The sequence below is a fragment of the Cryptosporidium muris genome, genomic scaffold (assembly GCF_000006515.1).
Source record: "Cryptosporidium muris RN66 scf_1106632373407 genomic scaffold, whole genome shotgun sequence".
Taxonomy (NCBI): domain Eukaryota; phylum Apicomplexa; class Conoidasida; order Eucoccidiorida; family Cryptosporidiidae; genus Cryptosporidium; species Cryptosporidium muris.
Window position 1 is genome coordinate 467,715 of NW_002196572.1, and position 27,112 is coordinate 494,826.

Sequence of the window (27,112 nt, forward strand, 5' to 3'; positions counted from 1 at the left end):
TATAGATATTCATTTTAACTATCATATATGTCAAATAATATAGCATCTTTATTTAGAAATCATTGACAACCTTTAATACTCTGTTAACTTCCTGAACTTCATGTTACCTAAAAATAAGTCTTATTCAAGCCTTCAAGTTATCTTTAAAAATAACTTTACAAGTACTTCTGGTTGGCTACAATCATCTGACTTAAAAATTAAATAAATAAACAAAAATAACTATATATTTATTATTTAAGATACTACTATATAATATTAAAGTTATTTGATTAGTTCTATAGATTTTTCTCAGAATTTATGTTTCTACTAATATTCAAACTGAATTAAGGAAATTATTAGCAAATTTAAGTACTTCTTGGTACGAAAGTTCTAAATAACTTTCTTGGTCCATAAATAATATATTTAAGTTTAGAAATAGCAATAAGCATAGTTTCTGCAAAATTGTATACATTAAAATAGTTCAATATTCCTAGTAAACTTTAACTTAACGGTAATAACTACTTACATCATCCATATTATTGATATAGTCTGGAGGACAGTATATTTCTTAATTTAGATACACATCTATCTAGTTATAGGTTTATTTGAAAAGTGCACTCAGTAATTTTTTTTTGACCATTAGGTAATTTTAGATAATCTTGTAAAATTACTTTACATGAACTTTCCAACTGATTTAAACTTTAAATCTCTAATCAAGTATTCATAGTTAACTCCGCAAATATCTCTACAAATAATCTATATAAATATTATATAATATATAAATAATTCAGGTATCTACTTATATTACCTAATAAAATATTAGAAAAAGTTTCGTATTAGTTTCATTCAAAACATATTACTTCAGTGTCAGTGACAGTTCAGTAGTTTCTGCACATTAGATCCCTAGTTTTAACTTATAAACAAGTACTCTATCCAGACTTTTTTTCTATTAATTTACGACCAATAAATCAAATATACGGTTCCATTACGTTTAACACAGGGGATAAGTACATTGGTCTAATTGACTTATTTCATACTACTAAGTTAAAAGACCGCACATAATACTTAACTAACACTTAAGATTGATAAATAAATCCTCAAATATTCATGTGACAAATTCTGTTATCTTATTATCTAATAAATAAAATTCTTTTTAGCTTTACCTTAATCTGAACATCTTGCAGTTCAGGTACAATTGCTTATCTCTATTTAGCTGTCTCAAAGTTAAAATTTTCTTACATAATAGTTTCATATTAAAAGATGTGCAAATAATTTCTTTCCAAGTATAATGTATAATTCATAATTCTTCATTCTTAGATTGATAGTTATTAGAATGAAGGTATTTCAAACGCTCCATTGCAAAGAACGAATGGAGAGCAGCACCAATTGGAAGTACATTTTCGTCAATATTGAACATAGGATTGTGCAATCCAAACCTTGTATTATTAAAGTCACCCTGTCCAAGATATAGAAATAAAGTTTTTGTATTAAATGAATAATAACCAAAATCCTCAGATCCAAAGGTAGATTCAACTTCGCGAATTTTAATACCATTAATGTTATTAGCCCAGTTAAACAGATCTTCATCATTAATTGTTGGAGCAAAAGGCGGCTCAGTTCTTGAGTACTCAGCCTCACATCTGTATGCAATTGCAAGAGACGAAGTTATTGTTTTAATCCTTTCCTCAAATTTATTTAGAGTATCCCAACTGTAGGATCTAATTGTCCCTCCGAATTCTGCAATTTCTGGAATAACATTGCAAGCTGTTCCTGAGTTAATTTTAGTTATCGATATCACACCAACATCCACTTCTTTATTTAGAGATGGGAGTTGAGTTTCCTTCGCAGAGATCATATTAATCGCTTGAATCATTGCAATTGCAGCTGTAATCGGATCCCTTGATATTGCAGGTAAAGAGGCATGACCACCGATCCCTTTGATCACTATATGAAATGAAATACAAGCACTTAAAAGGATACCTGGTTTACTTAATATATAACCTGAGGGATAAAAAGGGTTTAAGTGTAAACCAAATATAGATTCGACAATTCCAGTTGAGTCATTGATATCTCCTGCCTTAAATACATTGCAATGTAGTGCTCCATCTGCAGTCATATTAATAGCTCCTCCAAAACCCTCTTCCGCAGGCTGAAATAAAAGACGAACAGTACCCTTTATATTATGTTCATTTTGTTTCAGATACTTTGCAGCACCTAGTAACATTGCAGTATGACCGTCATGTCCACATGCATGCATTTGTCCAACTATTTGTGACTTGTAACTTACATCAGTACTTTCTTGTATTGGTAGACCATCTATATCAGCTCTCAACCCAACACACGGTAAACCACTACCTATTTCTGCTACAATGCCTGTGCCAGCAAATCCAACTGCAAATTTTATATTTAAACTCTTCAAACATTTCTGAATATAAGATGATGTAATGAATTCTTGAAATGCCAATTCAGGGAAGCTATGTAGATGCCTTCTATTTGTCACTATTTCATCCTTGAATTTCAATATTTCTAACAAAATTTCATTAAAGCTGCTGGTATAACTAGATACAATTAAAGTTATCAAGTTTAGTGCAATATATAAAATTATATATCTCATTAAGAATATTATCAGTTCTAATATCTTTGTTTTGTGAATTGTTAAAATCTCTGCAATTGAGTATAACTTGATCTTTCAAGGTGTCTTTTGAACTCAATCATAGGCGCTTTAAGTTTAGGTATTTTTTTTTTTTAAATCTTAGGCACAAAAGAAGGGTGTTCATACTAAAGCAGCTTTCATTATGAGGGATAGTAATAGTGAGCATTACATATATTAAATTATTCTTCTTAAGATTAGCAAAACAACTATATATTATGTATTAAGACCTATAAGGTAAATAGGTCAATTATTTCAGTTCTACATATAGCAAATGTGAAACTATCTATCTAAGCTAACACTTCTACCAATATATTACAATGTAACTTATAGACCAATTTCTGTTTGATATTAATAGAGCTATACTATAATTACTCTTTTTGCAAATTTTGACATATCTCAGTGGTAAAGTAGTATCAGTGAAATATTAAGGAAATTATTTAGTAACAGTAATTGCTACGACTGTACTGTCTACTAAGCAAAGCAATAACTTTGGAAATATGACGGTTTAATGGCAAATACTCCAGACTTCCAGAACTATATATATTCAAAATAACTAGGCGGCTTGTATCATGGCCGCCTTAGGTTTTGTTTGTGGGTCTGACTCCACGTGCATGTATAAGCTTTTTCTTTTAACATTTATGAAATCAAGAACACCAGAGCTGTAATGAACATCTACTTACTATAGTGATGTACAGATCAGCACATGGCGATTTTTTTGATTATCTGCTTAAATCCCATTTTAAGGATCCAAAGTTGTATTTCTTAAATGAGGAACAGCGTGCTGATGATAATCAGCAAGCGAAATATCCCTGTAGAGTATCTGAAAAAACGCCCCCAATAGATTTTTCAAGCGATTCTAGTATGGAGTTTTGTGAAGAGCAAATGGATGATGTGGTAATTCAAGATGACTTGGGTGAAAAGTCAATATTTAGCACAGAAAAGAAGAATGAAAAAACAACAAGTGAATTATTAGAAGAGCTTGCGAAGACAGTTCGTGAAGGACAATCTCTTCAAAAAGATGTAGAATTATTGAAAAGGGTTGTTTTTGATCAGCATACAAGCAAGACTAATGAGTTATCTGTCGCACAGAAGTTAACTTCTCTAGAAATAATACAGATGGATGAGTCTTCTAAATCCAGTTCACTAACCCACAACTTTTATAATCCTAACTCTAAGCATAATGGACGAATATCACCTAGTTGTGATGACCATAATACTCAGATATGCAATGCAGTACCTGATTTAACTAATCCTGATTTAACTAATAGCTACCCACTATGTGCAGAAGTACCAAAATCTGTACATACGATCAGCAATAATCAAATTTCACAGCTACTGTCACTCCTATTTTCTTTAAATAATATTAATTCATTATTTTTCTCTTCTAATCATAAAATGATTTTGGGTAATATAAGCAGAAAAGTGAAAAAAGTTACTACTATTCAGAATAGATTAAGAGTATCATTACAGGATGTAAAGTGCATGATATTAGAGCTTTACAACTTTTTGAATACAAGTATTCTAACAATATCTTCATATAATAAGCAGATATTGAGGAAACAAGAACAAAAATTTGAGATTGCATTGTATACTGAGAAACAGACAATTTCTTCATTGAGCAAGTCATTAGAACTAAAGAGTCAAGAGCTGAACTCTTTAATTCTAAAATATCAAGAGGAATATAGATCTACTACTATTCTTGAAGATGAAAAAAAAAAAATTCTAAGTGATCATGAGCAAGAATTAGGTAACTTGAATGGCAAGCTTGAGTGCCTGAAGAGTAACTTATCCTATTCTGAGAAGGAACTTGAGAGAATACTCAAGATAAATGAAGATCTGAATAGTAAGATTAACCAACTAGAGAATGAAAAACTTCAATATAAGTCAACTATTGCCAGTATGAAGGATAGTAATTCTGAAATTCGCATACTTACCGATGAAATTACATTTGTTCGTGATATATTAAAAGATAAAAGAGATCAAGAGGCTCAATACCACAAAGAAATGTTAATTTTAAAGGAAGAGAGAAACTGTCTTAACAAAAAAGTACAAGAGCTAGATGATGTACTAAAAAAGAGAGAAAAGGAAAAAAATTTGCTAAATTCCATTATAGAAAATTATAAGATAATGATATATAAGCTAGAGGAACAAAATAGCGCATTGGAAGGTGACAAAGTAGCATATGAAGGAACAAATAATGTCAGAGTTAAGGCAATTAATGAAGCAAATCTCACGATTGAGCAACTAAAATTAGAAATAGATATTTATCGAAATGAAGCAGAAATAAAATCTTCAGAACTTAACAAGGCATTAAATCGCCTTGGTCAAGCATATGTTGAGATTAACAATATTAAACAGTCTATGAAGGAAGTTGAAGAAAATAGTGGGAAGTTGTCATGTAAACTGAGTTCTTTAAGCAGGGAGAACCAAGAATTAAGTGAAGCACTTTCAAAACAGTTGCAATATTGTAGAAAAAAGGAAGATGAAGTGGAGACTATTTTAATAGACAAAGACCTCTCTTTTAAAGAAATGGAGAATCTAAAAAAATCCTTAAGTGATTATAATGAGAAAGTAGATATACTAGAAAATAAATTAGGTATTTTAGAAAATCAAAAGCTCGAGCTGCATAAGGAAATTAACCAAAAAAATAAAAGAGAACTTGAAATAAATGAAGTGTGTAAAAGACAACTTGAGGAAAATGTGGCATTAAAGTGCAAGTTTGAGAAACTAAACAGTGAAAATGAAGCTCTTAAAAAAGAATTAGAATTAACTAAATCCCGAAGCTCTGCAGATTACCATGCTTTGCATGAAATTGCAAGAGGAGAAATTGCAAAAAATTATGAAGATAAGTTCATATCTCTACAAAATTCTCAGCAGTGTTTAGTAAATGAAAATAAATCTCTTTTAGAAGAAATTTCAAGCCAAAAAGTGCTAATTCAGGATATGATATGTGATAAGATCAAACTTCAAAATGAAATAATTGCTCTAAAGGATGTTAATCAAAAAGAAAAAATCGAGTTCAATTGTACATTAAAACTTTTGCAGCAGGAGATTGACATGATACAGAAGATTGGTGTTAATACACCAATTTTTACTCTTTTTCATGAAGGAACTGGTGACCAAATTACCAAATTAAATTCTGAAGGTAATGTCAATATAAACAGTGATATAAAGGAACAGGATATCCCTCATCTGAAACTTCAACATTTGATTACAAGTACTACTACTGCCACCACTCTCTCTAGCAATAACATATATTTGGATGAAAAAAAAGATTTATCGGAATTCTTTACAGATAAAAGTGAGCTACTGCATAGTAGTAATTACTTTGAAGTTGAGGCATCACTATCAGCACAATGTGAAATGGCTTATATAGATATTTTGGCACAAACTCAAAGATTCAAAATCTTGAAATCTAAATTAGGACAGCTTGAGGAGTCAATTAAGGCTATTGATAAGGATCCTATTCAATCATTGGAGGATTTTCAAAATGGGCTTGAAAAGCTAGGAATTTCCGCTGAAATTCCAGATATTACTCAGAGTAATTTCACTAGTAGTGATAAATTTGTATTAGAATTAGAAAAAATCAGCAAAGACTGGGCATATGAAGCTGAAGCAGCTAGGTGGATTTTAGAAAACGCTCATCAAAGTCGCGATGCTGCAGCTAGAAGACGTATTAATTGGATTGAGAACAGGGATTCAATTACCGCTATATAAAAGTTTCATGGTTATTATATTTTAGTAGAAAGAAGTATACAGTACACAAATTGTGCCGGTACTTCTCAGTTTAGGATAGATTTCTGCTTATTGAAATAAGGTTTCAGTGTCCATTCAGCAGTCAGACTTTTCATCTCTATAGTTCCTAATTCAATTCTATATGGCTTCAAAATAAACCTTGGGCCAATTTCCTCTAATTCTATATCTTTTACATCATCTTTCTTTTCCCATGTATAGTGTCTAAAAATTATTAAGTCATTGTTATTTAAGAAAACATGTACTCTTTTAGAAAATGGAGCTGCCTGTGGAAATAAAAATTTGAGGATATTTGAAATCCTCATCCCCAGCTTAGAACCGAAATTCTGGAAAATTAGATGTGGCCTAACTTGAGATAAGTTCTTTGGCTTTACATTAAGATCATGTCTTAAAGTAATTTTACTCAGTCCAAAGTATGCCGTAGGGCCATGTGGAAAATGAGATATAATCATACTATCAGGTTCTCCTCTGTGCTCGTGCACAATAATTAGATCAGATGCTTCGTTTGTTCGGCATAAATGGCATAAATCCTTTAGTATATATCCACCCCTATTTATACGACTACTATTAGGTATAATCAAACTCAATTCCTTAACAAATTGTACTAGGCGACTACTAGGACTTCTTGAAGTAGTTATTAATATTTTGGGATCTTTTAAGCTTGACAATCCATACTCATTGTCTAGAGTTGAAGCTGCCTTTGCTGAATTGTCTTCTAAGTCTATAGAAGAACGTAAATTAGTTGAGATATTTACTAATTCTGTAGGTATAGCTTTACCTTCTTCAATAGCTTCTCTGATTCTCTTTTTGTTGTCAAGTATCTGCTTCTCCTTCTCCTCTAGGCTTTTTTGAAATAAGTATTCTTTCCTTAAACGTATACCCCTCCTTATCATTATAGACTTAATAGATTTTCAAGTTTCTATGGCTTTTTGAACAGTAATATTCCACTAATCAAATATAGTTTAGAAAAAAAGTCAAATATCTATTATTTAGAACTACGAGAAGTAACTTCTAGCCATGTGCCAACGTTATGTCTCAAATTAGAGACAGCCCGGGAACAAGCAAACAGTTTATTGGTGACATTTTGGAGGAGAGGATCTAACTTTCTTAGCTATAATTAACAGCTCCGAAGTATATGGAGTCTACTGCTGTGAGCTCACTAATATGGATTCCAAGGGGCTATCCAGCCAGTAACCCTAAATGTCGTGCACATTTCTCAATGACTGATGATGAAATTCAGGAATATATAAACAAGATGGGAATTGATTCTCTTCTCAATGATGATATTAGGCAAAATAGGAGCACACCTTATGGTAGTAATTTCTTTCATATTATTGAAAATGAACTTAGTATGTCTGAGAAAGACCCATACATCTTACATGACAAAGTCTTAAATGACTCTGATAATGAGGATGCCATAGTAGTTAGACCAGACGATTCTTTGATAGCATCAACTGTTATTGAAGATGACACTGCTAGCTTACAAGTATATCTGTATTCTATTGATGATGGAAGCTTTTATGTGCATCATGATGTCTTAATTGGAGGATACCCACTCTGTATGGACTGGCTTTATGATCCTATGAAGTGTGATGAAAGTAAGAATATAGTAGCTGTTGGATCGTTCGAAAGTGCAATTAAATTATGGGACTTAGATTCTATAGACTCTTTAGATCCAGTTAGAATTTTAGGCAAAATACCTGGAGAGAGAGGAAATAGTAGTGGTCATAAGGGTGCTGTTATGTGTCTCCATGCTCATCCACAAAACTCAACGATTCTTGGTTCAGGCTCAGCTGATAAGACAGTCAGAGTCTGGGATATAGTAGAAAATAAGTCCATTGAATGCTATAAAAAGTGTAAAAATAAAGTTCAATGCATAGAGTGGCACCCAAAGGAAAGAAATATCTTGTTTTCTGCTGATTTTGACAGGGCTTTACATATATGGGATGTACGAAGTGCTGAAAGAGATAGTGTATTACTGCATTATGATGAGCAATATGGGGAACCTGAATCAATGACTATACCTAATTATTCTGGAAGTGAATATATTGTAATTATTTCTACTGAAAATGGATTTATAATTGGATTTGACACTAGGATGATTCTAAATTGTGCTAACAAAGGCCGCATTTTTTGTTCACAAGGATCTATAAATAACAAACCAATAACTGGCATATGTACAACTAATATCAGAAATATGTTAGTTAGTTGTGACATTAGTGGAATAGCAAAGATATGGAATCTCACAGATATGACTAATTGTGTTGCAGAGAAACAGCTGAAGAATGGAGGATTGTTTACTTGCAAAAGCTGCCCAGATGAATCTGCTCTGGTAGCATTTGGTGGTGAGTCAGTTGCTTTATGGAACATAGGACAGGAAGAATTGATTGCGACTACATTTGGTTTCAGTTTAGAATGACTATATCTAGGGAGTATTTAATATAAGAACATTTTAATTAATATAAGTTCCACAAATATTTACGTAGACATATATATCATTTATTATAACCTTACGTACTTATTTATTCCCACCTTCTACATGTTGCAGTATAACCTCATCTTTTACAAATGAGAGATGGGTATTTCCTTCCTCTATTACATTTAGTCTATTTATTTCAAAACTACGGACTTTCGGAGTCTCTATAGAAGTCCTTTTAGCTTTAAATATGCTTAGTAATAACACTCCGATAATAATTATAACGACACCAAGAGAGAAACCAACATCACTCTCAGGTATTTCATTAAAAGCACATATTCCTCCGACCTCACTGGCGGCAATGAGTATTGAATTTGTTATTGGTACAACATATATTGCTTCAAATTTACTTAGAGCTTTGTTTAGGAAGTACAACTGAAATATAGCACAAGTTAAAGTCACTATAGTTACAACATAAAATTCCCACGTTGAGAAAAAAGAGAATTTCCCTGAAAATAGTTGACTTATATATAGCGTGAATACTTTTGCTGAGAGATTGGTATTTGCACCGAAAATACCTGAGCTGGCACTTACACCAAATGCCTCCAAAATTATTATAATTCTCCTCATATCCTTTATATCTACAAAGTCTGTTGCAACTGATTCAGATGATTTAATAAATTCAGAGCATATAGTAGGTGATGAAACTTCGGAAAATCCGTCAGATTCTATTGGGGAACTGGGATTTAAATCCATACTTGATATATTGTCAATTAGTTTGGATTGCTTCTGATGTGATGTAGCTACTGTTGAAATTGGACTCAAGTTTATCTCGATATTTATGTTTTTTAAGTCCTTTTTATGTTCATCTTTTTTTTTCTTAAAGTAGTCTACCAATTTTCTCTTGAAATTGCAAAAGTCAAGAGATACTCTCTTCATATAAACCTTCACTTTATAAATACACTTTGCAAAAAATACAGCTGCTGAGTTCATAGTTAATAGTGGGAAAATAATCAGTAGTGTAAGATTAATAACTATATAACATATTGCTGCAGGTCTCTTCAATAATGGTGCAAATTGATATACTGTAGTGAATCCATCTATTTTGCCTGCAAAAACAACTACACAAATTATACCCCCAACAATACAAATTGCACCAATCCACTCAATAAAACCAATCCTCTCTTTAAGCCACAAACAGGCAATGAGCATACTCCAAAATATGTGCATCCCAGCAAAAGGAGTAATTAGAGTTGCAGGTGCGAATACTAATGCAGCTAATGTAGCTATTGTGTCAGCTCCAGCTGCTAATATTATTCCAATAAGCCACATAGGGTTCTTGAGCATTTCCCAGAACTTAGGAGATTTACTTTTCATATGAGCAGAATTATCTGGGCTTGAGTGAAGGCTGCATCCATTAATATCTTCCTTAGAAATAGCAGATACATCCGAAATTTCAGCGATTTTATATCTTTTCTGAGTGGAAAGAAAGCTTTTTCTTACAAAATTGTCACCTAAAGCACCCAAAAGAGAGCCAATCAATGCTATAGAAACACCAATAGGCCATCTCAAGGTAGTTGAACTTGAAGAATCTAAAGTTGGCATATTCTTGCGAAGAATTTTTTTTTTGATGTCACAGTAATTACTTTGTCACTCGTATTTCTACAGAGTTCAACTTCAATGAGATTTCAGAGAATCCATTAAGTTTATGCGATATGCATTGTAATACTTTAGTTTAAAATAATGCTGAAAGATATTAGTTTTTTTATTACAAAGCTAATTAAATTACTTTAATTGTAAGGGATAATACTATCTTTTCGGTAGAAATCTCTTTGTAAGTAGTTATCCAAATTCACTTCATTACCTAATAGATATTTTGACCCTAGATGGTCCGAACGGTCCTAGCTTCTACTACACACCATACAGCACACAATCACGCAATATGGCGCCAATATTCTGGAGTTACTAATCTCTATGTGGGAACTGGTAGTTGCTTGAAAAGTAAAGACAACAAAATAAGCCTCAATATCCTATTTTATTTTTAAAAGTCCCATTTTTTTTTTTACTGATATTAGACTTGGATACGTAACAAGTTCTAGTAATTGATATTTTATTTGGTGAAAATTAGTTAGGACAAAGACGCAAATATGGAAACTGACAAAGGTAATGAAATAGTTGATATTTTATCTGATATTTCTAATTTATTGGAAGCTGGGTTAGACAAGGAAAGCTTAGTGCTTTTAATTCGTTTATGCAGCTTAGGTGTAAGTCCTGAGACGTTATCCGAAGTAATCCAAGAAATTAGGAAAGACATTGTACTGTACTCAAACGAAAATGTAGTGAATAATTAGAGTTATAATTTTTTAGTTAGGATAACAGTTCTTTACTATGAACTAGCTTTATAGAAACCGTCATTATCAATTACTTCTGAGAGCTTATTTCAATTGATATAGAGACTTCAATACTGAAGTTAGGATTTATATATATTGTTTTTGTTGTATTAAGTAGGATAATATTGTATCTACAAAGGAGTTGTTTTCACAAATTTAGAGATCATTTCTAACAGTATATTGTGTAGCGCCAATGCACGGAATATTTGGCGGTATATTTTGGATATATTTACTATCGATACACAGCAAATAACATAAGTACGGCGAGAGGCGGTGAATAAATGTACCAATTTCTGGCCAAATTTTGACTGTTCGTCGTTAAAAAATTAAGAACTCCTTTTAAGAAGTATTAAATGCAACAACAGAGATTATCTCTTGTTGAAAACGTTAGAAGTGGATATTTTTGTAAAGGTTCTTTAATTCAGAACATTGTTGTATTATGGGCGTCGATATCTCCTTCAGCTGTACTGCTTTTACCAGCATGTATGAGGGAAACTGGTATTTTTCTGGGAGTTATAATAATGAGCTTTGCATGTACTACCCTATTCTTTACACAATTGATTTTAATGAAGGCTGCTGTTCATTTGGATGCAGATAACTTTGGAAATACATTACTCAAGTCAATTATTTACAGTGATTCTACAGATAAACATGAAAATAATAACTATAGAGGACAAAGGACATATAGTAGTTTACAAACAAGATTAATTTCCCTTGCAGTTAATATACCAATTTTCTTTGGTATGGCCATTATGTTACCATGTTTCTTACTTATATGGTGCTCGTGTGTCGAACAACTCACAGGACAGATAACTATAAATATCTTTCCGAAATATTTCTTTAATAGACCAGTTATAATGATGGGTATTTGCTCACTTATTATGTTACCTTTTTGTCTCTACAAGGAATTACAAGCATCTCGTTTTATTAGTTGGCTCTCCTTAATCTCAGGAATACTTTTTGCAATAACAGTGATCCAGTACTTCTTTACGGTTGGAGCAGATGAAAATCGTGGAGTTACTTTGTGGTGGAATCCCAATATAACATTTTCACAGTGTTTGAAGATGTTGACTATATCATGTTTTGCATTTTCTAATCATGAAAATTCCCCAACAACAGCGCATGAATTAATCAATCCAACAACAGGTAGATTATTAATACTTTCTGGTACAGTTTCTATCTCATGTTTCATACTATTTGTAACTATAACCATTATTTCATACCTCACTTTTGGAAATGCAACCTTACCAAGTGTTGCTTCAAATTATAATAATAGTAAAAGCTTCTTAGTTTTACTATCAAAGATCTGCTTAAGCATTTCCAATTTGGTAGCATGTACTTTATCATTACATGCGACAGTATCATCTCTCTCAAATATTATAGTAGCACTGACAGTACCACTTGAACAGATTAATATTATACATATAGGGAAACAGTCAACTACTTTACAACCTAATCCCTGGCGGGGATCCTCAGTTGCATCTGTTAATATCCTTGAAGTGTTCCAAACTGAAGATGAGATTGAGTCACATCCAAATAATGAAAATGAAGACTGTGCTACTAACAAATCAGCTCTATTAAGTACTCTAGATTATCAAAATTATAGAAAAAACACCCCAACTACTATTTCGAAGCAGCAAGATCATACCTCTCAAATTCTATTAAATTCTACTATTTCTACAACATTTATACCCCAAAACAGCGAGGTAAATAAGTTATCTTCTATATCACTGAGGGGCTTTGGTGAGTTGTATTGGTTCAATAAAAATAAAGCAAGTGAGATGGTCAGTATACAAAAGGATTTATTTGGAGATAAACATACTTCTATCAATACTTCAGGTCGTTTTATAGTAGTTGTACTTTTTTTGTCATTTTCAATAGCACTAGCTGCAAATATGGGGGACCTCTTACTTTTAGTTGAGATTGCTACTGGCTTTTTTGAAACCTTGATATGTCTCATTTTACCATTTGTTGCGTATTTGAAGGTGTTCCGAACTTATTGGGGTGCACCTTATTTTAAGTACCCACTAACAATAATGATAATGCTATGCACTTCTGGTTGCTTCGTAGCATCAATTTCAGCAATAGTTAATGTATTCTTTTGATTCTAAACATAAGTACTATTTGAATTCTTTTAATTAGCTAGATTCTTGAAGTCATAATCCAAGTTTATTGTTTACACTTTATTAAGAGCCTGTTGCAAAAGCTGTTTCTGTGTACTACTTAGCTTTGTAGGCATTTGCAAGGTAAATGTTATGACCAGATCTCCACTACTCTTCGAATTAGATATAGGGACGCCTTTTCCAGCAATTCGGAGTACATCACCATTAGAGGTTATCGTATCTTTTTTAATATTCACATAACTACCATCAATAAAACTCAGAGGTATTGAGAATCCAAGTAATGCATCCACCAAATCAATCACCATATTTGTGTGTAGATCATTTCCTACTCTTTTAAACTGATGGTGCTCAACTTCTTGGATTACTAGTATCAAGTCTCCAGGTTCATGACCTAATTTCTGTTCTCCAGAACCCTCAAAGCGAATTGTATCACCTGTGTGCATACCAGCCTCTATGTAGACAGTCAATATAGCACTTTCAAGCTCTGTTGGACCGTTTGGACATGACTTACAGTTCTTATCCCATCCCTTTCGTCGCGCAACGCATGAGGGATCATTGATCTGGTGCTGGACCATGAAACCTGGACCCATTTGTTGAGTAAATAATCTTGTCCCTGGTCCAGCACAATCATTTCGATTCTTAAAACAATCTTCAGCATTGATACAAACAACTGGTCTATTGTATGAAACTGATATCACCTCGCCAAAGTAAAGTTGTTCTAGTGAAACGTGAAGCTTCAAAATAGTATCTGCAATTCTAGGAGTATCACTGCTATCTTTTCCACGTCCCATACCAAATATATCGCCAAAACCCATAGAAAACAAATCAAAAGGATCATTTCGTTGAAACCCATCTGTATGTTGCTTTAGACCCTCTTCTCCAAATTGATCATAAATACTTCTTTTCCCTTCATCACTCAATACTTCGTAAGCCGTCGCTATTTCTTTAAACATTTCAGATGCATTTGGTGATGTGTTCCTATCAGGATGATATTTCAGACTCATTTGTCGGTACGCCTTCTTGATCTCTGTTGCACTAGCATTCTTCTTTATGCCCAATACTTCATAATAGCTTTTTCCATAAGCTGTTATAATAAAAAAAAATACATATAAGAGAAAGATATTCACAAAGATCATTTATATTGTAATGTTATCGTATTACTGGTCTACAAATTTCAAACTGGAGTCACTAACTTCTGTCCCCTCATCCACCTTGTACTAGTTACATTGCGCTACTGAGACTCCCTTATTTCCCTCTTTATTACATTTTGCAGCTAATTTAATTACTAAGCCTTATATATAGGCTGCAGAAACCAAGAATATATTAGCACAACTAAGAATATACTAGGTATCAATCTATGCTATCTGAAGTTCCTTCATAATATTTCATTGAAAAACATTAAAAGACAGATAATATTTACGTTAGAAAGGGACTAGAAATGTACACATCTATATGGATCTATATATACTGCTTCTCTGCGAAGTTACTTGTTCCATAGTAAACGGGATTAAGATATTGAAAAGAAGGTGTTGTAAGCCTTTGCAGTTTACATCAAGCACTTAAAAGAAAACATTAGTCCAATCCCTCCCCGCTTAAAACTGAAAATTTTGCAAGTTAATGCGGGTCACTTCATTTTTTTTAAGTTAAACTTTTAATATGAATGAGGATAGAACTGATTTACCAAAAATTGGTCTTTTTGGAAGATATGTAACTACTGATGGCTTAAGGAGGATAGAGTCGTACAATTATAATGGTGGTGGAGCAACTTACTGTGATGAGTTCATGAATATCTTTTGGGATTACTTTGTAAAGAGTCTACCAGAAACTTTGCCACCTAACGGGCTAACAATCCTTGGATTTATATGCTCATTCTTATCAATACTAATATTACTAGTTTATAGCCCGTCTTTGGATCAAAGACTATTACTACCTTCTACCCTTGCCATCGTTCTCCTTTTGTTTTTATACCAGACATTAGACGCAGCTGATGGTAAACAAGCTCGTAGGCTAAAACTAAGTTCTCCTCTAGGACAATTATTAGATCATGGACTTGATTCTTATTCTACAATTTTCCTTACGACTATTGTATGTGGTACTTGTTGCTGTGGATGGAACTTTGCAACTTTCGCATTAATTTCTATAGCTCAATTAAAGATGATGATATATATGTGGCTTGAGTATCACTGTCATGTATACCGGTGCTCTGCTTCTAAGTTCTTAGGAGTAACTGAAAGTCAATTTTTTGTAATGCTACTTTTGCTATTTACCGTCTTTGACAACTATAATACTTTACATATGATAATATTATATAAAGTTACTATTTCTGATATAATGCTATTTTCAATAGGAATATTTGGAATATTTACAATTGCATATGATATTCTTTTGGGCATAAGGGTATGTCAAGATCAACAAAGTAAGAAAGCTGCATCCTTGGAAGTATGTGGAGCTCTGTCACATATTGCATTCCAAATCCTTTTTTTTGCATCAGGAGTCTTTAATATTTTACCTATCTCCTCATTTTATGTATTTGTTACAAGTAGTTCAATAATAGCATTAAGAATGAATGTTTCTGCTTTTTCTAAGGATCAACTTCCATATTTACACTGGCCAGTGCTACCCTTTTATATAGGATCTATACTACTGTTTTTCGGACCAGTTATTTTTGATATGACAGCAAGTTCACCAAAGTCAGTGTTGTGCTTGATAGCTATCTGGAATAGTTTGTACACTATTGATTTCTCAGTTACTACAATATCTGACATATGCACTCATCTTGGAATTAGTATGTTCCAGACTTCAAATGTGAACTCTGTAAATAAAAGAAAAAATGATTTTGTGCAGAGTAAAGATATAACTATCTCAAATATATATTCACAAAGCAGTAATGAGGACAGTGAGTTTGATATAAGTAAACTTAAACTAATGACAAAAAAGGGGTATATACAAGATGAAATCCCATCTAGAGCATATTCTATATCAAGGTCTGCAAGACCAAAACTACATAATAGGAAGTAATGTTCTTACTTGAAATAAAGCGTCTTCAATTAAATTATTGATACAAAATTTCAAGTATAAATAGTAGTGACTTACTACTGAATTTTTTTCGATTTACTTTATTGAATATAGATACTGTAGATAAACTTTCAGATTAAATTTACCTATAGTCTTTTGTGGATGTACTGAAATAAATTTTAATCCAATTTAGGAAATTAATTGACTAATTAAACTCCTACCATTAACCTGTCCATGCACTTGGCACTATTGATTAGATATTGTCGATCTAATGGTAATATACAGAATATTTAATTTAACTGCAGTCTACTAACATATACTTACATTATTTCTAGTGTTTCTAATTCAAACCTTTAAATTAATAGAAGTTGTAATTCAATAACTATTATGATAAGTACTCCTGTTTTATAATGGTAAAGTTTGATCACTTATTAATGCTGAGGTGCTTCTATTTCCAAAATTTAATATATGTACTTAAAAGCATCAATGATATAAAGTACGCACCATTATACAAGCTAGGTATTGCTAAGTTACCAACTTTTTGGCAACTCACTTAGTTACAGCATATTTCCTAATTATATTGTCTAGTATATAGGTTTCTTACAAAGGAAAAAAGTTATTTCCTTATGAATCCTAGCTTATAGTGTTTTAAATCTATCATTTATATATTAATTTTAGGTACTATCAAATTTCTCTATTTTAACAAAAATGTGTGATTCATAAAAGAAGCAATACTTTGGTAAGATTCACTTTAAATATAAGTTATACTTAAAAAACTATTCACATGTAAGACTTTAAAGTTATGCGTTATTATTTGTTGAAAAAAAAAAATATTATATATTGTTTTAAATAGAAAGTCCCTATCTGAATAATACATTATTAAATGATATTGTGTTTTGGCGGTCTTCATATTTTTTATAGGAAAAAAGTATTATTTCAGGTTAATTAACTCTACTATGTGTACAATTATATTTACTGCTTGGCTTCTTTTATGTTAACCAATCTTTTCAGCCTTAAAGGTACTCTACTTAAGTATGCGGACTTGAGGTTGTTTCAAAAGAGGAAACCTGCATACCTGCAGAGATTTTTGAGTACAAAGAGAAATTTGAACTATTATGAAATACTTGGTGTAGATAAAATGGCTACTCCTGAAGATATAAAAACATCATATAGAAGATTGGCACTAAAATGGCACCCTGATCGCAATATTGAAAATAAGGTGGTAGCGGAGAAAAAGTTTCAGGAGATATCAGAAGCTTACGAAACACTTTCAAATGAAGAAAGACGTAGGAAATATGACTATTATAACACATACAATTCGCAATACATGTATGATCATTCTTTAAATAGTGAGTTAAACCATAATATTAACAATAACAGTAGTACTACATCGAAATTGGAGTCTGATATTTTTAATGAAATGTTTACTGAGCTCGAAGATATCTTCTTGAAAATGCAATATGCATTGAAAAGTGGAGGAAATTATAATGTCTCTAATATGAATACAACTAGAAGAGAAAACGCTTATATACTTAAGAGAGATAATAAGTGGATTAAAGGAATTCTTATTGAAGAACTGCTACCTAATGGAAAATCCACATATAGCTTTTATGAATACAATTTGAATGATCTTGAGAAGCAGCAACTCGACCTTGATTCACCTGCTGAATTATTTCAGTATCAAATGGGACCTCTAGATACTAAGATATTCGATAGAGTCAATCTTATATATTTTGCAGATAATTTATTAAATTATATTAGGAAGGTGAGTACAATATTTATGAAGTTAAATTTACATCCAAAATTAAAAGACAGAATTTTGAAACTATATATTCCAATGTGTTCTAAAATATTGAGAAGATATGTCATACAAATACCACACTTGCTAATGCAGTTTATTCGCAATGTTACCAAAATAATAGGTTAGATAACTAATTAGATGAAGAGTCATGTTCATAATTCTCACTTTGACTTTTACTATCTTGTTGTGTTCCTGGAAGCTTATAATAAACGTCTCCTTTTCTATTTTCCAGCTGAGTAGGCTCATTAAATGCACCAAAATTCTCATTGTACTGCGTGTGGAAGATTCCATTCCCTTCATCAGTATCAGAGAGGTAAAACTCTGTGCTGTTTCGAAGTGACTTAGATAGCTGATCAGTTATCTGGTTCATCATTTCAAATAATGGGATCATAAGTAGCATGTTTTTGTGTCTTGGGAAAATATTTAGTGCCGTGAAATCATCAACTTTTGTAAAGTTCCACATTTGTCCAAAATGTGGATGACCACGTTTCCCAAATTCCACAAGAGTTGCCTCAAATTCAATTAGATCGCCAACTTTTATTTGCGCTACCTGTGGAAGTAATATTTCATTAAATGCTAATGCTAAGTCAGGAACAGGACCCCCAGATGTTGTTGTAATTTGAGGAGGGTCCATACCTATATATATAAAGTGCTTCTTCCAAAATCCTTCTTGAACTTTAATGATTCTTCCGCTCCAAGATACTGTTCTATACTGGTAATGATCTTCAAATTCTTTTATTGCCCTTATGGGATTTCCGAGATATGATCTCGTGCCACAGTTTTCTAAAAATGATAACCAGGTTTTTTCTGTAGGTAATCCACGTTCAACATCAGGTAAACCATATAATCTCAAAAGTGTACGTAGCAACGTAAAACCAAGTACTGTAATGAGTATAAGCAAAATCACAAAAACATATTTTCTACTTAAAACTACAGCACAACTCCCACATCTAACTGTCATAACTTCAGACTTAATAGAGGGACACTTTATTCGTCCATTTCTGCAAATTTTGTTTAAGCACCGAGGACAGGTATGAACAGAGTCTTGTAGTAATGACCAAAATAAGGGTAATACAGGACAACTTATCCACCCCAATACTAAGAACAAAGTAAAAGCCATTAGGTATGTGAACCAGGAGCTCTCCAGCTGTACTTGAGTAACAACTTCTTCTTTGCAAAAAGGGCATGTACACTCGACTGGGCTATCCTCAAACTTTACTTCTGCATTTAAATCTTCTATATCTTCATGCTTTACTGGTTCAACTTCAAAGTGAATGAATTTTCCTGCAGGTTTCATAAGACCAACTACTTTATCTGTTTTAATTAACAGGATTGCTCATAAACTAAAAGTGGCGCTGAAGAGTTTATAATGGATCTGAATTATTATGAGTGCCCTACAGTGTTTTTTACTACTTACTAAGCGTTCTCATGTTTATCAGATTATTAGAATACAGAATAATTCATTTTTTATATGTAATTATGTAGATAAATACTCCCTTATCATCAATATAGCAACAGATAAAAAAAAAAGTCACACCTGAAAATCTTACTGTTAAGAAATATTAAACTTGCGTAACAGTAATTAGTAGAAGAGAATATTTTTGGAAATACATTTTTTTTGCAATAATAGAACAGAAATACAATTCTAGTGGAGAAGTGTTGATTACAAGAATTTGTAACTTCTGAGAACCAAAGAATTAGCTTATTGAATAGAATAAATTAAATAAACCAAGTAAATGATTTTTGTCCTGAAATTCTGTGCCTATTTACTGTAGTGAAATGTATCTAAAGACCACGGTGCAGTATGCGCTTGAGTAGGATATTGCAACGCGTTTTTTATATAGAAAATGCTACATTTGACTAATAAACAACAGGCGGAGTTTCAACACTTGTAAATATTGAAATTAATGCTTTCTATCGTATATTTCTAGGAGGTTTACAGCAAAAGTTGACTTATTTTGAGTGGATACAAGTGTTACAAAAATTAAGTGAATTTCCATGACTGAATTACAAAGGAGAATTCTGAATGGTTTAAGTATTGGTAGTTTGCTCTACCACTTCTACTCACTTTGACAAACTACATTGTTTTTACAAGTACAATTTAATGAGAATTGACAATATAAAGTAACTATTGCGCAGTATGGAGGATAAAGAAGAGATTGATCACTGCCACCCTAAAAGCTCAAAGGGAAGTCCAAAGCTATAAGAAACTAACTGCTTTTAAAATACAGGATTAAATATCCAATAAGTATGTCAATTTAAAGTGATAGATTTAAATAATTATTGTGTTGAAGCTTACTCGTTTCTTTCTGAAAACCTGTGCTATTTTATTAGTTTTATTCTGTTTTCAGCAAAATATCTGTTACATAGTGATAATACAGTATCTTTTTTGTATTAGAAGCAATGTAGACCATGATAAAATGCTAACTATTGCTACTTATTTGATTTCCCCCACCTTATATTGTATTCTGAAACTAAATTTGTCAAGATCTCCTAAAAAAGTCTAAGTAAAACATCAATTTTAAAGTGGATTGAAGTACTTAACTTACATCGTTCTTAAGTAATTCATGGACAATTATATTGGAACGTTCTCTTATTTCAATGTTTTGGATAAATAGAGGCTAAAGAAATAAAAAGTTAAATAGCAATAGGATACCCTCTTTTTTTTTAGCATAATTTGAGACTTACCATCAACATTTTAAATTCGTGAATTAGATATTGCTCAAATTCTTTGACATCTTTAGCTATATGTATCCATTCTGTAAGAATATTACTATAAATATGTTTTGTCAATTTAGATTCAGTTCTTCCAATTTTAGTTGTCTTGTAAAAAGTAACAACGATTTTGCCAAGCAAATTTAAGATGCTAGGCTCAGATTTAAATCTGGTCAATTTAATTTTCTGCAGATTTACACCGAAGTATAGATCAAGTTCAGTGACAATTCCTTGAAGTCCAAACAAAAGCTGACTATATTTTTTGAAGTGATCCCTTAAAATATTTTTCTCTTGTTTGCATTTCCTTGCTTTTTTACTAAATAATTTTTTTAACCACTTAAGTACTCCCCTAAAAATTGTTTTAATAGTTCTTTTTTTCTGGAATATAGATGAATCCTTTATGGCTAGTTCTGCTCGACTGCACATATTTAATAGTAGGTCAAGTAATGATGCTGCATTAATTGGACATCCTGCGTAAGAGACAAGTGAGTTTTGAGATAAACCATAAATTATTATTAGATTATCCTGTATTGAATTCAACAAATATATTTTTTTAAGTAAATGGTGGAAGCTTTTGTATCCTATTTTTAATAACATTGTAGGCCATATCTCTGAAAGAAGTATGGAGAGATCAATTAATACACTTTTCTCTAAATTCTCTAAGGCAATGGACTGTTGCAAGAAGAGTTGATAAAGTTCATCAATTCTTAGAAACTGCCTTGATCTAATGTAAATTTGACACCAGTAGAGAGTAGAATTGTGCATTAGCCATTTATCTCGTTGAATTCCACAATAACCATCACGGCCTAGGTATATTTCAGGAACTGGGTGGGAGTTCAACAAATCATGAGGAAATGGCTCTGATACTATTGATACAACGTTCTGTAGTGAATTTGAGAGTATCTTTACTAGCTCATAAATTTTAACTAAATCATTTTTATAGCTGAATATGTACAAAGCTCTAGATTGTATATCTCTGTTTAAAACATCATTTTCCCCTAAATCTTTGAATTTTTTGTTTAAATTAAAAGATCTCAGATGGGATAGGACTTTACTTAAGTGTGCTATTTTACTGTATAGTCTCTTGGTAATCACTTTTAACTTCTTTGGCTGTGACATATATAGAGCATCATTAATAGAAACTCTTAATGGAATTATTTGAAATGGAATCAGTAGTGAGTTATTAGTACTATTTAGTTTTCCAGAACTAAACAAAATTACTGCCACTTTAACACTCATTTTCTCCAAGGTAAGACCCAGAGAATCAAGGGTAAATTGTAATTTTTCAACTCTTAATGATGCAGCTTTTGCATCACTTCTAATAATCTTGGCAGTTCCAGAAATAATTTCAAATATAGAGGACATTACTTTAATCGTTTTATGTGACATATTTGCAAGATTTCCTCCAGATAGTACAAGTTCTCTAGACTTCTCATGGAGTTTATTTCTTGCATTTAAAATAAATTTTCTCAACATTCTCCTAGAAATCTCATACCCACGTAATTTCCCAATTTGATATGTAATATTTCTCTGTAAAAAATAAGAGCAATTTATTAACTTTAGAAACGCATTAGTGAATTTTGATTGAGTATTCATACTTTTTAAAGACAAGTGACTTGTTAGGTCTTTGCAAAGATATTCAGGTAAAGTACTGTTTTCATAAGTAGATCTATTGAGACTAGAAATGGCAGCTTCCATATAAAAATGATCAGTGTAGCTTCCAATTATCGTAAGAAGTGAAATTAAAGAGCTGTTCAACTTTAAAAGAGATCCTGAATGTGTGTCTTTAAAATAATGAGGTATATTAGTTGCTTTTACAGATACTCTGTATAGTTCAAATAAATGTTCAAATTCTGAATTAGTACTTTGGGTTGTAAGATGTGGGAAGAGTGAATCCTTTAGTAATTGATTTTCAAGAAGGCCTTTTATTTGCATGTCATCAGATGTCATGCTACTCATAAAACTAAGCAACGGAATAAATGCCTTCACTCCAATTAATTTATTAATAGCATTATGAAAAATAATCAAATCTTTAAATTGAATATGAATTCTTTTCATTACAGAACTCCATGAGATAAAAGGTTTTGGTGGAATATATTGTTCATTCATTAAAGGTAATTGGTTAAAGTAGCCATACCATATCATTTCCAAAAGCTTTAAAGTCTCAAATAATGTAGAGTTTAATCGCTTAAGCCACATAATTCCTAATAGTGACTCATTTAATATACCGACACTTGCTACTTTGCACTTTAGTTGCAGCACAAGTGATAAGTACAATGTTGAACAAAATATACTTCGTGCCTTTTTTTTGACTAAAAAAAATTCAGAACAGTTATAATATATTGATTGCTTAGTATTATTACTTAAATTCTTTAAAAATGAAAATCCCAGCTTATTTGAAGACAAGAGGTTTAGTCCAGGAATTGTCATCAGGCTTTCGCTTGATTCAGGTGAAGTATTAATTAAAATCTGGATAGTATAACATGTATCCAAAGCATATCTAGCCAAGCTTCTTGCTAAAGTTCCCATTTTCAGTGCTTCTTGTTGACTCTGTGCACTTTCTTTATTACCCGAGTAAAATTTTATAAGTCTATTGTTGGAGCTAACGATAGTCGATAATAAAGCAACCTTAAGAGCAGCAATTTGTACATTTGCAATTGTGTACTTATCACTGTTCTGAATGAGAGACCATGGTATCATATTAAGTGTGCGATTTAGATTTTGGCTTGCTTGTATTATATTTGTAAGTATATTGTTTTTCAATGCGCTCTGTACAGTTTCATTAAAGTTGATTTTGAATAGATCATATGTAGGACATTTTATATTTTCAGAGAAAATATTTCTTGAGCTTATTTTAAAGTATGGATATAACTTTTTACTACCAATATTATGTGAATAAGTACCAATAAGAGATTTTGTAAAGGACAAATTCTTCACATATTTCTCTTTCTCTTTACTAGTGTAATTATTTGACTCTATAGCTATAACTGACTCATCATCTTTATAATAATTTTTTAAAATATCCAAGTGCATTTTTATATCTTCCAATGAACCTATCTCCTCTTGTTTAGATATTTGTATATTAAAGTATTCAATTTTCGAACCATTATTGTAATTTGTCACATTATAGTTTATGTCTGTAGCTTGTATATCCATGACACTACATAGTGTGTATATACTAATTGAAATATAAATATAAAAGTACACATGCTTCAGCATAAGTTTAAAATCTTTTCCTGGTGGCCATAATACTTTGAGATGTTGATACAAGCCAGTTAGACAGTGAGCGGGTACCCTGTTGACATGAAGGTTTCTCCAAGACTTACATGCAAAAGAGGAGAAACTAGTTTCTACATATTAGGACTGTAGCAAATAATCGATTTATCGCTCATAATGTTTTTTATCTTATATTTGGTACTTAAAAGTAAAATATAAGTGTCCTACTAGCCATATATATGATTATATAAAAAAAAGGAACTTAAGTGAACAACTTCGGGATAACTAACTGTATCAAACGTAAGCTAGATTACTCCAACAAATTTTCACGAAACATTGTTGGAATTCTCTAAATTATTCCTGTTAGAGCATATAAAAGATTTTACCTAGATGAATCCAAGGATTGATAGTGTCTTAATTTGATCAGCATTCTTATCATTGAGAGTTTTGAAATATTTTCACTTAAAATAATATTATATATGAATAATATATTGAAGTTTACAATATTAATTGTATTTATACCTAACTTATTATTTGTTTTAGCTTTCAGAAAGTGTGATATATCTTATTGTAACGATGGTGCTGGAGGATACTACACCTAATAGTGTTCCTTTGTCACTACAATTTTAATAGTAGACAAAATCTATTTTGTGTTCATTAAATTTACGACAGAGTCTCTATAATACGTAAATTTACAAATGGATGCAAATTTTTTGGTACTATATCTTATAAAATAAACAAGTAAAATCCAGCTTGTAAAAATATAAACATCGCTTTGCTTATAATCTCAAAAAGTTCATAAGATTTGATTATTCCTATATTAAGAATACTAGTAAAAATACTCAATTATAGTTTTAGTTTTACAGTAATTTTAGTATTTTATATATAAGTATTTTTGAAATATTAAATAAACACTTTTAATTGTTTTTACATATGCTGTCATAAGGTCTTGTTGAAAGAGTACTAGTACATTAAGTACTTTAGCAAAAGAAGTCCCAGTAATAATGGTGATCTTCAGTATTATAATATTTGAAATTTTGCACCTTAATAATAAATATATGTCAACATTTTCAGGAGTATAGGTTATTTATTCTGGTTTAATCACTGTATGAAGTAGCCATTTCAAATTATGTTAATCTAAGAAGTAATAATCTATATAACAGGATTCCTTCTTAACACTTTAAAATAGTTGCATATTTTATTCCAGTACTTTCTAGTATATATATCTGAGTAAATTGAATAATTAATTTAATACTACTTTTAGTTCAGTTATAACAACTTCTTGCTATAGAGATAATTATAACTAAAGCTAATGATATATTGAAACACACAAATACAAGTATTTGTTTCGATTTCTATATATATCTAGTTTCAACAGTATTTAAGAAGTATAATTGATGGGATTGTTCAATTAAACACAAACATCCAACTATAATACACATTTAGTGCGGCAAGGCTGTGTGTTTAAGTGTTGACTACTTTAGCATGAATATTATAATCTATATAGAAAGGAAATGCTGAGCTTCAAAAATAAAAAAAATATAAAAAGTATATATTGCTGTAGGTTCTGCATAGTTCCATATATAAGATATCGAAATTCTTCAACAAGTAATAATACTGGAAGTGGTGAACAGACAGATATCACATGTATGTCTATACTAAATTTGCTGAAGACTAAATACTCAAATAATACAGTCTATTATGAAGCAAAATCTAGTAGTGAACAGTTAGAACTAAGAGAGTCTCTTAAAAAAACTGATAGCTGTGAAACTCAATTAGAAACAGGCAAGCAAAGTGATACAAGTATGCCAATAATAGATTTTTCAAAGAAGAGTATATCTAAGAAAAGTGTGTCTAAGAAAAGTGTGCAGAGTAGCAATAAAGCTAATATAAACCTTATTGGGTGTTTTAAGCCACAAAGTTATGATGACAACATGGACCTTTGGTTTCTTTCTAAACGTTTTGCTAATAAATCTAATATCAATAATTCCTTGAAGAATATAACAGAAAATAGAGAGACAGAAAATTCAGTTAAAGATATCATTGCAAAAACAATGGGGTGGTTTGAACAGACATCTAATATCAATTTAGAAACTTTAAAGAAGGAGTTAGAGTGCTTAACAGATGCAACTATTGAAAATAGGACCAATTTAGTTAATTTTTTATAATATAGCTTCCTAAATAGTTCCTCTGAAGTTTTTCTAAACTATGATTTTATGAAAAGTACAAAAAGATAGTATACATGATATAATACTAGATAATTAATACAACATACAAGTTTTTAATGGTATAATTACTTTGATTATTGTCACAGTTTTTGATTTTAATACTTATAGGGCTTCTTACAGAAGTCATCATTGAAATGGTAGTGAAAGTCACTAAACTTGTTGAGAGCAACTGATTGGCAAGAATAACTAATAAATTAGAATAGTATAAACTATTTATCTCATTACAAGTGCACATAACAAGCTCACTATTTTTTTTAGTATAACTTATTTCATCTAACTTGATAACACAAAACCTCTTTCCAAGATTATCCTCCAATAATAAATTTAATATATATTTTCGTTCTGCTGTATCCTATTTTTTGTATACTTTTTTTAAGTGAAACATTTGTAAATTTCAACATATGAAATATCGAGAATGTAGCTACTTCTAAATATAACTTTGTACATAGTTGAGAAGTACTTTATACAAAATATATTATTTTAAGAAGATAATCTCTATGATATCCACCTAATACATTGCTGGTTGCACAAGTAATAAAAAGTGCAGATGAGCAATTTAATTTTAAAACTCGCCAACTAGAGGAAAGGACACTTTTAGTATTTGAAAAAAGTTAATTTTGCAGTGACTACAGTAAACCTTGTCTCTATTACTTTTTTTCTACTAGAAGTCTTCAATATTAATGTTATACTCTCTTATATAAATGCACTTTATTTCTAATGTTTCATTCCCTACTTCCAGTAGTATCGTACAACCTTTAGGCTATAACGTCAGCTACACTAGGTACAATGGCTAATAAACCTCCTTAATCATGGATACTATAGG

The 27,112-nt window shown here is 31.3% G+C and overlaps 13 protein-coding genes across 13 annotated transcripts, besides 9 other annotated features; 7 read left to right on the forward strand and 6 right to left on the reverse strand.

Annotated features, from left to right (window-relative positions):
* The first annotated feature begins 190 nt into the window (after positions 1–190).
* Positions 191–260: a sequence feature (AT_rich).
* Positions 261–728: 468 nt separating this feature from the next.
* Positions 729–767: a sequence feature (AT_rich).
* A 509-nt stretch (positions 768–1,276) lies between these two features.
* On the reverse strand, positions 1,277–2,593 carry CMU_017780 (IAA-amino acid hydrolase, putative; the record flags this gene model as incomplete). Its single annotated transcript, XM_002140337.1, has 1 exon — positions 1,277–2,593. The coding sequence occupies one exon, from the start codon at positions 2,591–2,593 to the stop codon at positions 1,277–1,279; it is 1,317 nt and encodes a 438-aa protein (XP_002140373.1).
* Positions 2,594–3,319: 726 nt separating this feature from the next.
* Positions 3,320–6,349, forward strand: CMU_017790 (uncharacterized protein; the record flags this gene model as incomplete). Its single annotated transcript, XM_002140338.1, has 1 exon — positions 3,320–6,349. The coding sequence occupies one exon, from the start codon at positions 3,320–3,322 to the stop codon at positions 6,347–6,349; it is 3,030 nt and encodes a 1,009-aa protein (XP_002140374.1).
* A 65-nt stretch (positions 6,350–6,414) lies between these two features.
* On the reverse strand, positions 6,415–7,278 carry CMU_017800 (U3 small nucleolar ribonucleoprotein IMP4, putative; the record flags this gene model as incomplete). Its single annotated transcript, XM_002140339.1, has 1 exon — positions 6,415–7,278. The coding sequence occupies one exon, from the start codon at positions 7,276–7,278 to the stop codon at positions 6,415–6,417; it is 864 nt and encodes a 287-aa protein (XP_002140375.1).
* A 242-nt stretch (positions 7,279–7,520) lies between these two features.
* On the forward strand, positions 7,521–8,804 carry CMU_017810 (uncharacterized protein; the record flags this gene model as incomplete). The annotated part of the gene is made up of 1 exon (XM_002140340.1): positions 7,521–8,804. One exon carries the CDS (start codon positions 7,521–7,523, stop codon positions 8,802–8,804), a length of 1,284 nt encoding a protein of 427 aa, XP_002140376.1.
* Positions 8,805–8,903: 99 nt separating this feature from the next.
* CMU_017820 (uncharacterized protein) lies at positions 8,904–10,406 on the reverse strand (the record flags this gene model as incomplete). The annotated part of the gene is made up of 1 exon (XM_002140341.1): positions 8,904–10,406. One exon carries the CDS (start codon positions 10,404–10,406, stop codon positions 8,904–8,906), a length of 1,503 nt encoding a protein of 500 aa, XP_002140377.1.
* A 542-nt stretch (positions 10,407–10,948) lies between these two features.
* Positions 10,949–11,152, forward strand: CMU_017830 (uncharacterized protein; the record flags this gene model as incomplete). The annotated part of the gene is made up of 1 exon (XM_002140342.1): positions 10,949–11,152. One exon carries the CDS (start codon positions 10,949–10,951, stop codon positions 11,150–11,152), a length of 204 nt encoding a protein of 67 aa, XP_002140378.1.
* Positions 11,153–11,544: 392 nt separating this feature from the next.
* CMU_017840 (transmembrane amino acid transporter protein, putative) lies at positions 11,545–13,296 on the forward strand (the record flags this gene model as incomplete). Its single annotated transcript, XM_002140343.1, has 1 exon — positions 11,545–13,296. One exon carries the CDS (start codon positions 11,545–11,547, stop codon positions 13,294–13,296), a length of 1,752 nt encoding a protein of 583 aa, XP_002140379.1.
* A 71-nt stretch (positions 13,297–13,367) lies between these two features.
* CMU_017850 (DnaJ domain-containing protein) lies at positions 13,368–14,450 on the reverse strand (the record flags this gene model as incomplete). The annotated part of the gene is made up of 1 exon (XM_002140344.1): positions 13,368–14,450. The coding sequence occupies one exon, from the start codon at positions 14,448–14,450 to the stop codon at positions 13,368–13,370; it is 1,083 nt and encodes a 360-aa protein (XP_002140380.1).
* A 520-nt stretch (positions 14,451–14,970) lies between these two features.
* On the forward strand, positions 14,971–16,332 carry CMU_017860 (CDP-alcohol phosphatidyltransferase domain-containing protein; the record flags this gene model as incomplete). The annotated part of the gene is made up of 1 exon (XM_002140345.1): positions 14,971–16,332. One exon carries the CDS (start codon positions 14,971–14,973, stop codon positions 16,330–16,332), a length of 1,362 nt encoding a protein of 453 aa, XP_002140381.1.
* Positions 16,333–17,149: 817 nt separating this feature from the next.
* Positions 17,150–17,181: a sequence feature (AT_rich).
* A 286-nt stretch (positions 17,182–17,467) lies between these two features.
* Positions 17,468–18,256, forward strand: CMU_017870 (DnaJ domain-containing protein; the record flags this gene model as incomplete). Its single annotated transcript, XM_002140346.1, has 1 exon — positions 17,468–18,256. One exon carries the CDS (start codon positions 17,468–17,470, stop codon positions 18,254–18,256), a length of 789 nt encoding a protein of 262 aa, XP_002140382.1.
* Positions 18,069–18,089: a sequence feature (AT_rich).
* Positions 18,257–18,260: 4 nt separating the features above from the next.
* Positions 18,261–19,427, reverse strand: CMU_017880 (uncharacterized protein; the record flags this gene model as incomplete). Its single annotated transcript, XM_002140347.1, has 1 exon — positions 18,261–19,427. The coding sequence occupies one exon, from the start codon at positions 19,425–19,427 to the stop codon at positions 18,261–18,263; it is 1,167 nt and encodes a 388-aa protein (XP_002140383.1).
* A 1,370-nt stretch (positions 19,428–20,797) lies between these two features.
* On the reverse strand, positions 20,798–24,001 carry CMU_017890 (uncharacterized protein; the record flags this gene model as incomplete). The annotated part of the gene is made up of 1 exon (XM_002140348.1): positions 20,798–24,001. One exon carries the CDS (start codon positions 23,999–24,001, stop codon positions 20,798–20,800), a length of 3,204 nt encoding a protein of 1,067 aa, XP_002140384.1.
* Positions 23,846–23,868: a sequence feature (AT_rich).
* A 522-nt stretch (positions 24,002–24,523) lies between the features above and the next one.
* Positions 24,524–24,554: a sequence feature (AT_rich).
* Positions 24,555–24,927: 373 nt separating this feature from the next.
* Positions 24,928–24,973: a sequence feature (AT_rich).
* Positions 24,974–25,575: 602 nt separating this feature from the next.
* Positions 25,576–26,229, forward strand: CMU_017900 (uncharacterized protein; the record flags this gene model as incomplete). The annotated part of the gene is made up of 1 exon (XM_002140349.1): positions 25,576–26,229. One exon carries the CDS (start codon positions 25,576–25,578, stop codon positions 26,227–26,229), a length of 654 nt encoding a protein of 217 aa, XP_002140385.1.
* Positions 25,588–25,618: a sequence feature (AT_rich).
* Positions 26,230–26,603: 374 nt separating the features above from the next.
* Positions 26,604–26,627: a sequence feature (AT_rich).
* The last annotated feature ends 485 nt before the right edge of the window (positions 26,628–27,112 follow it).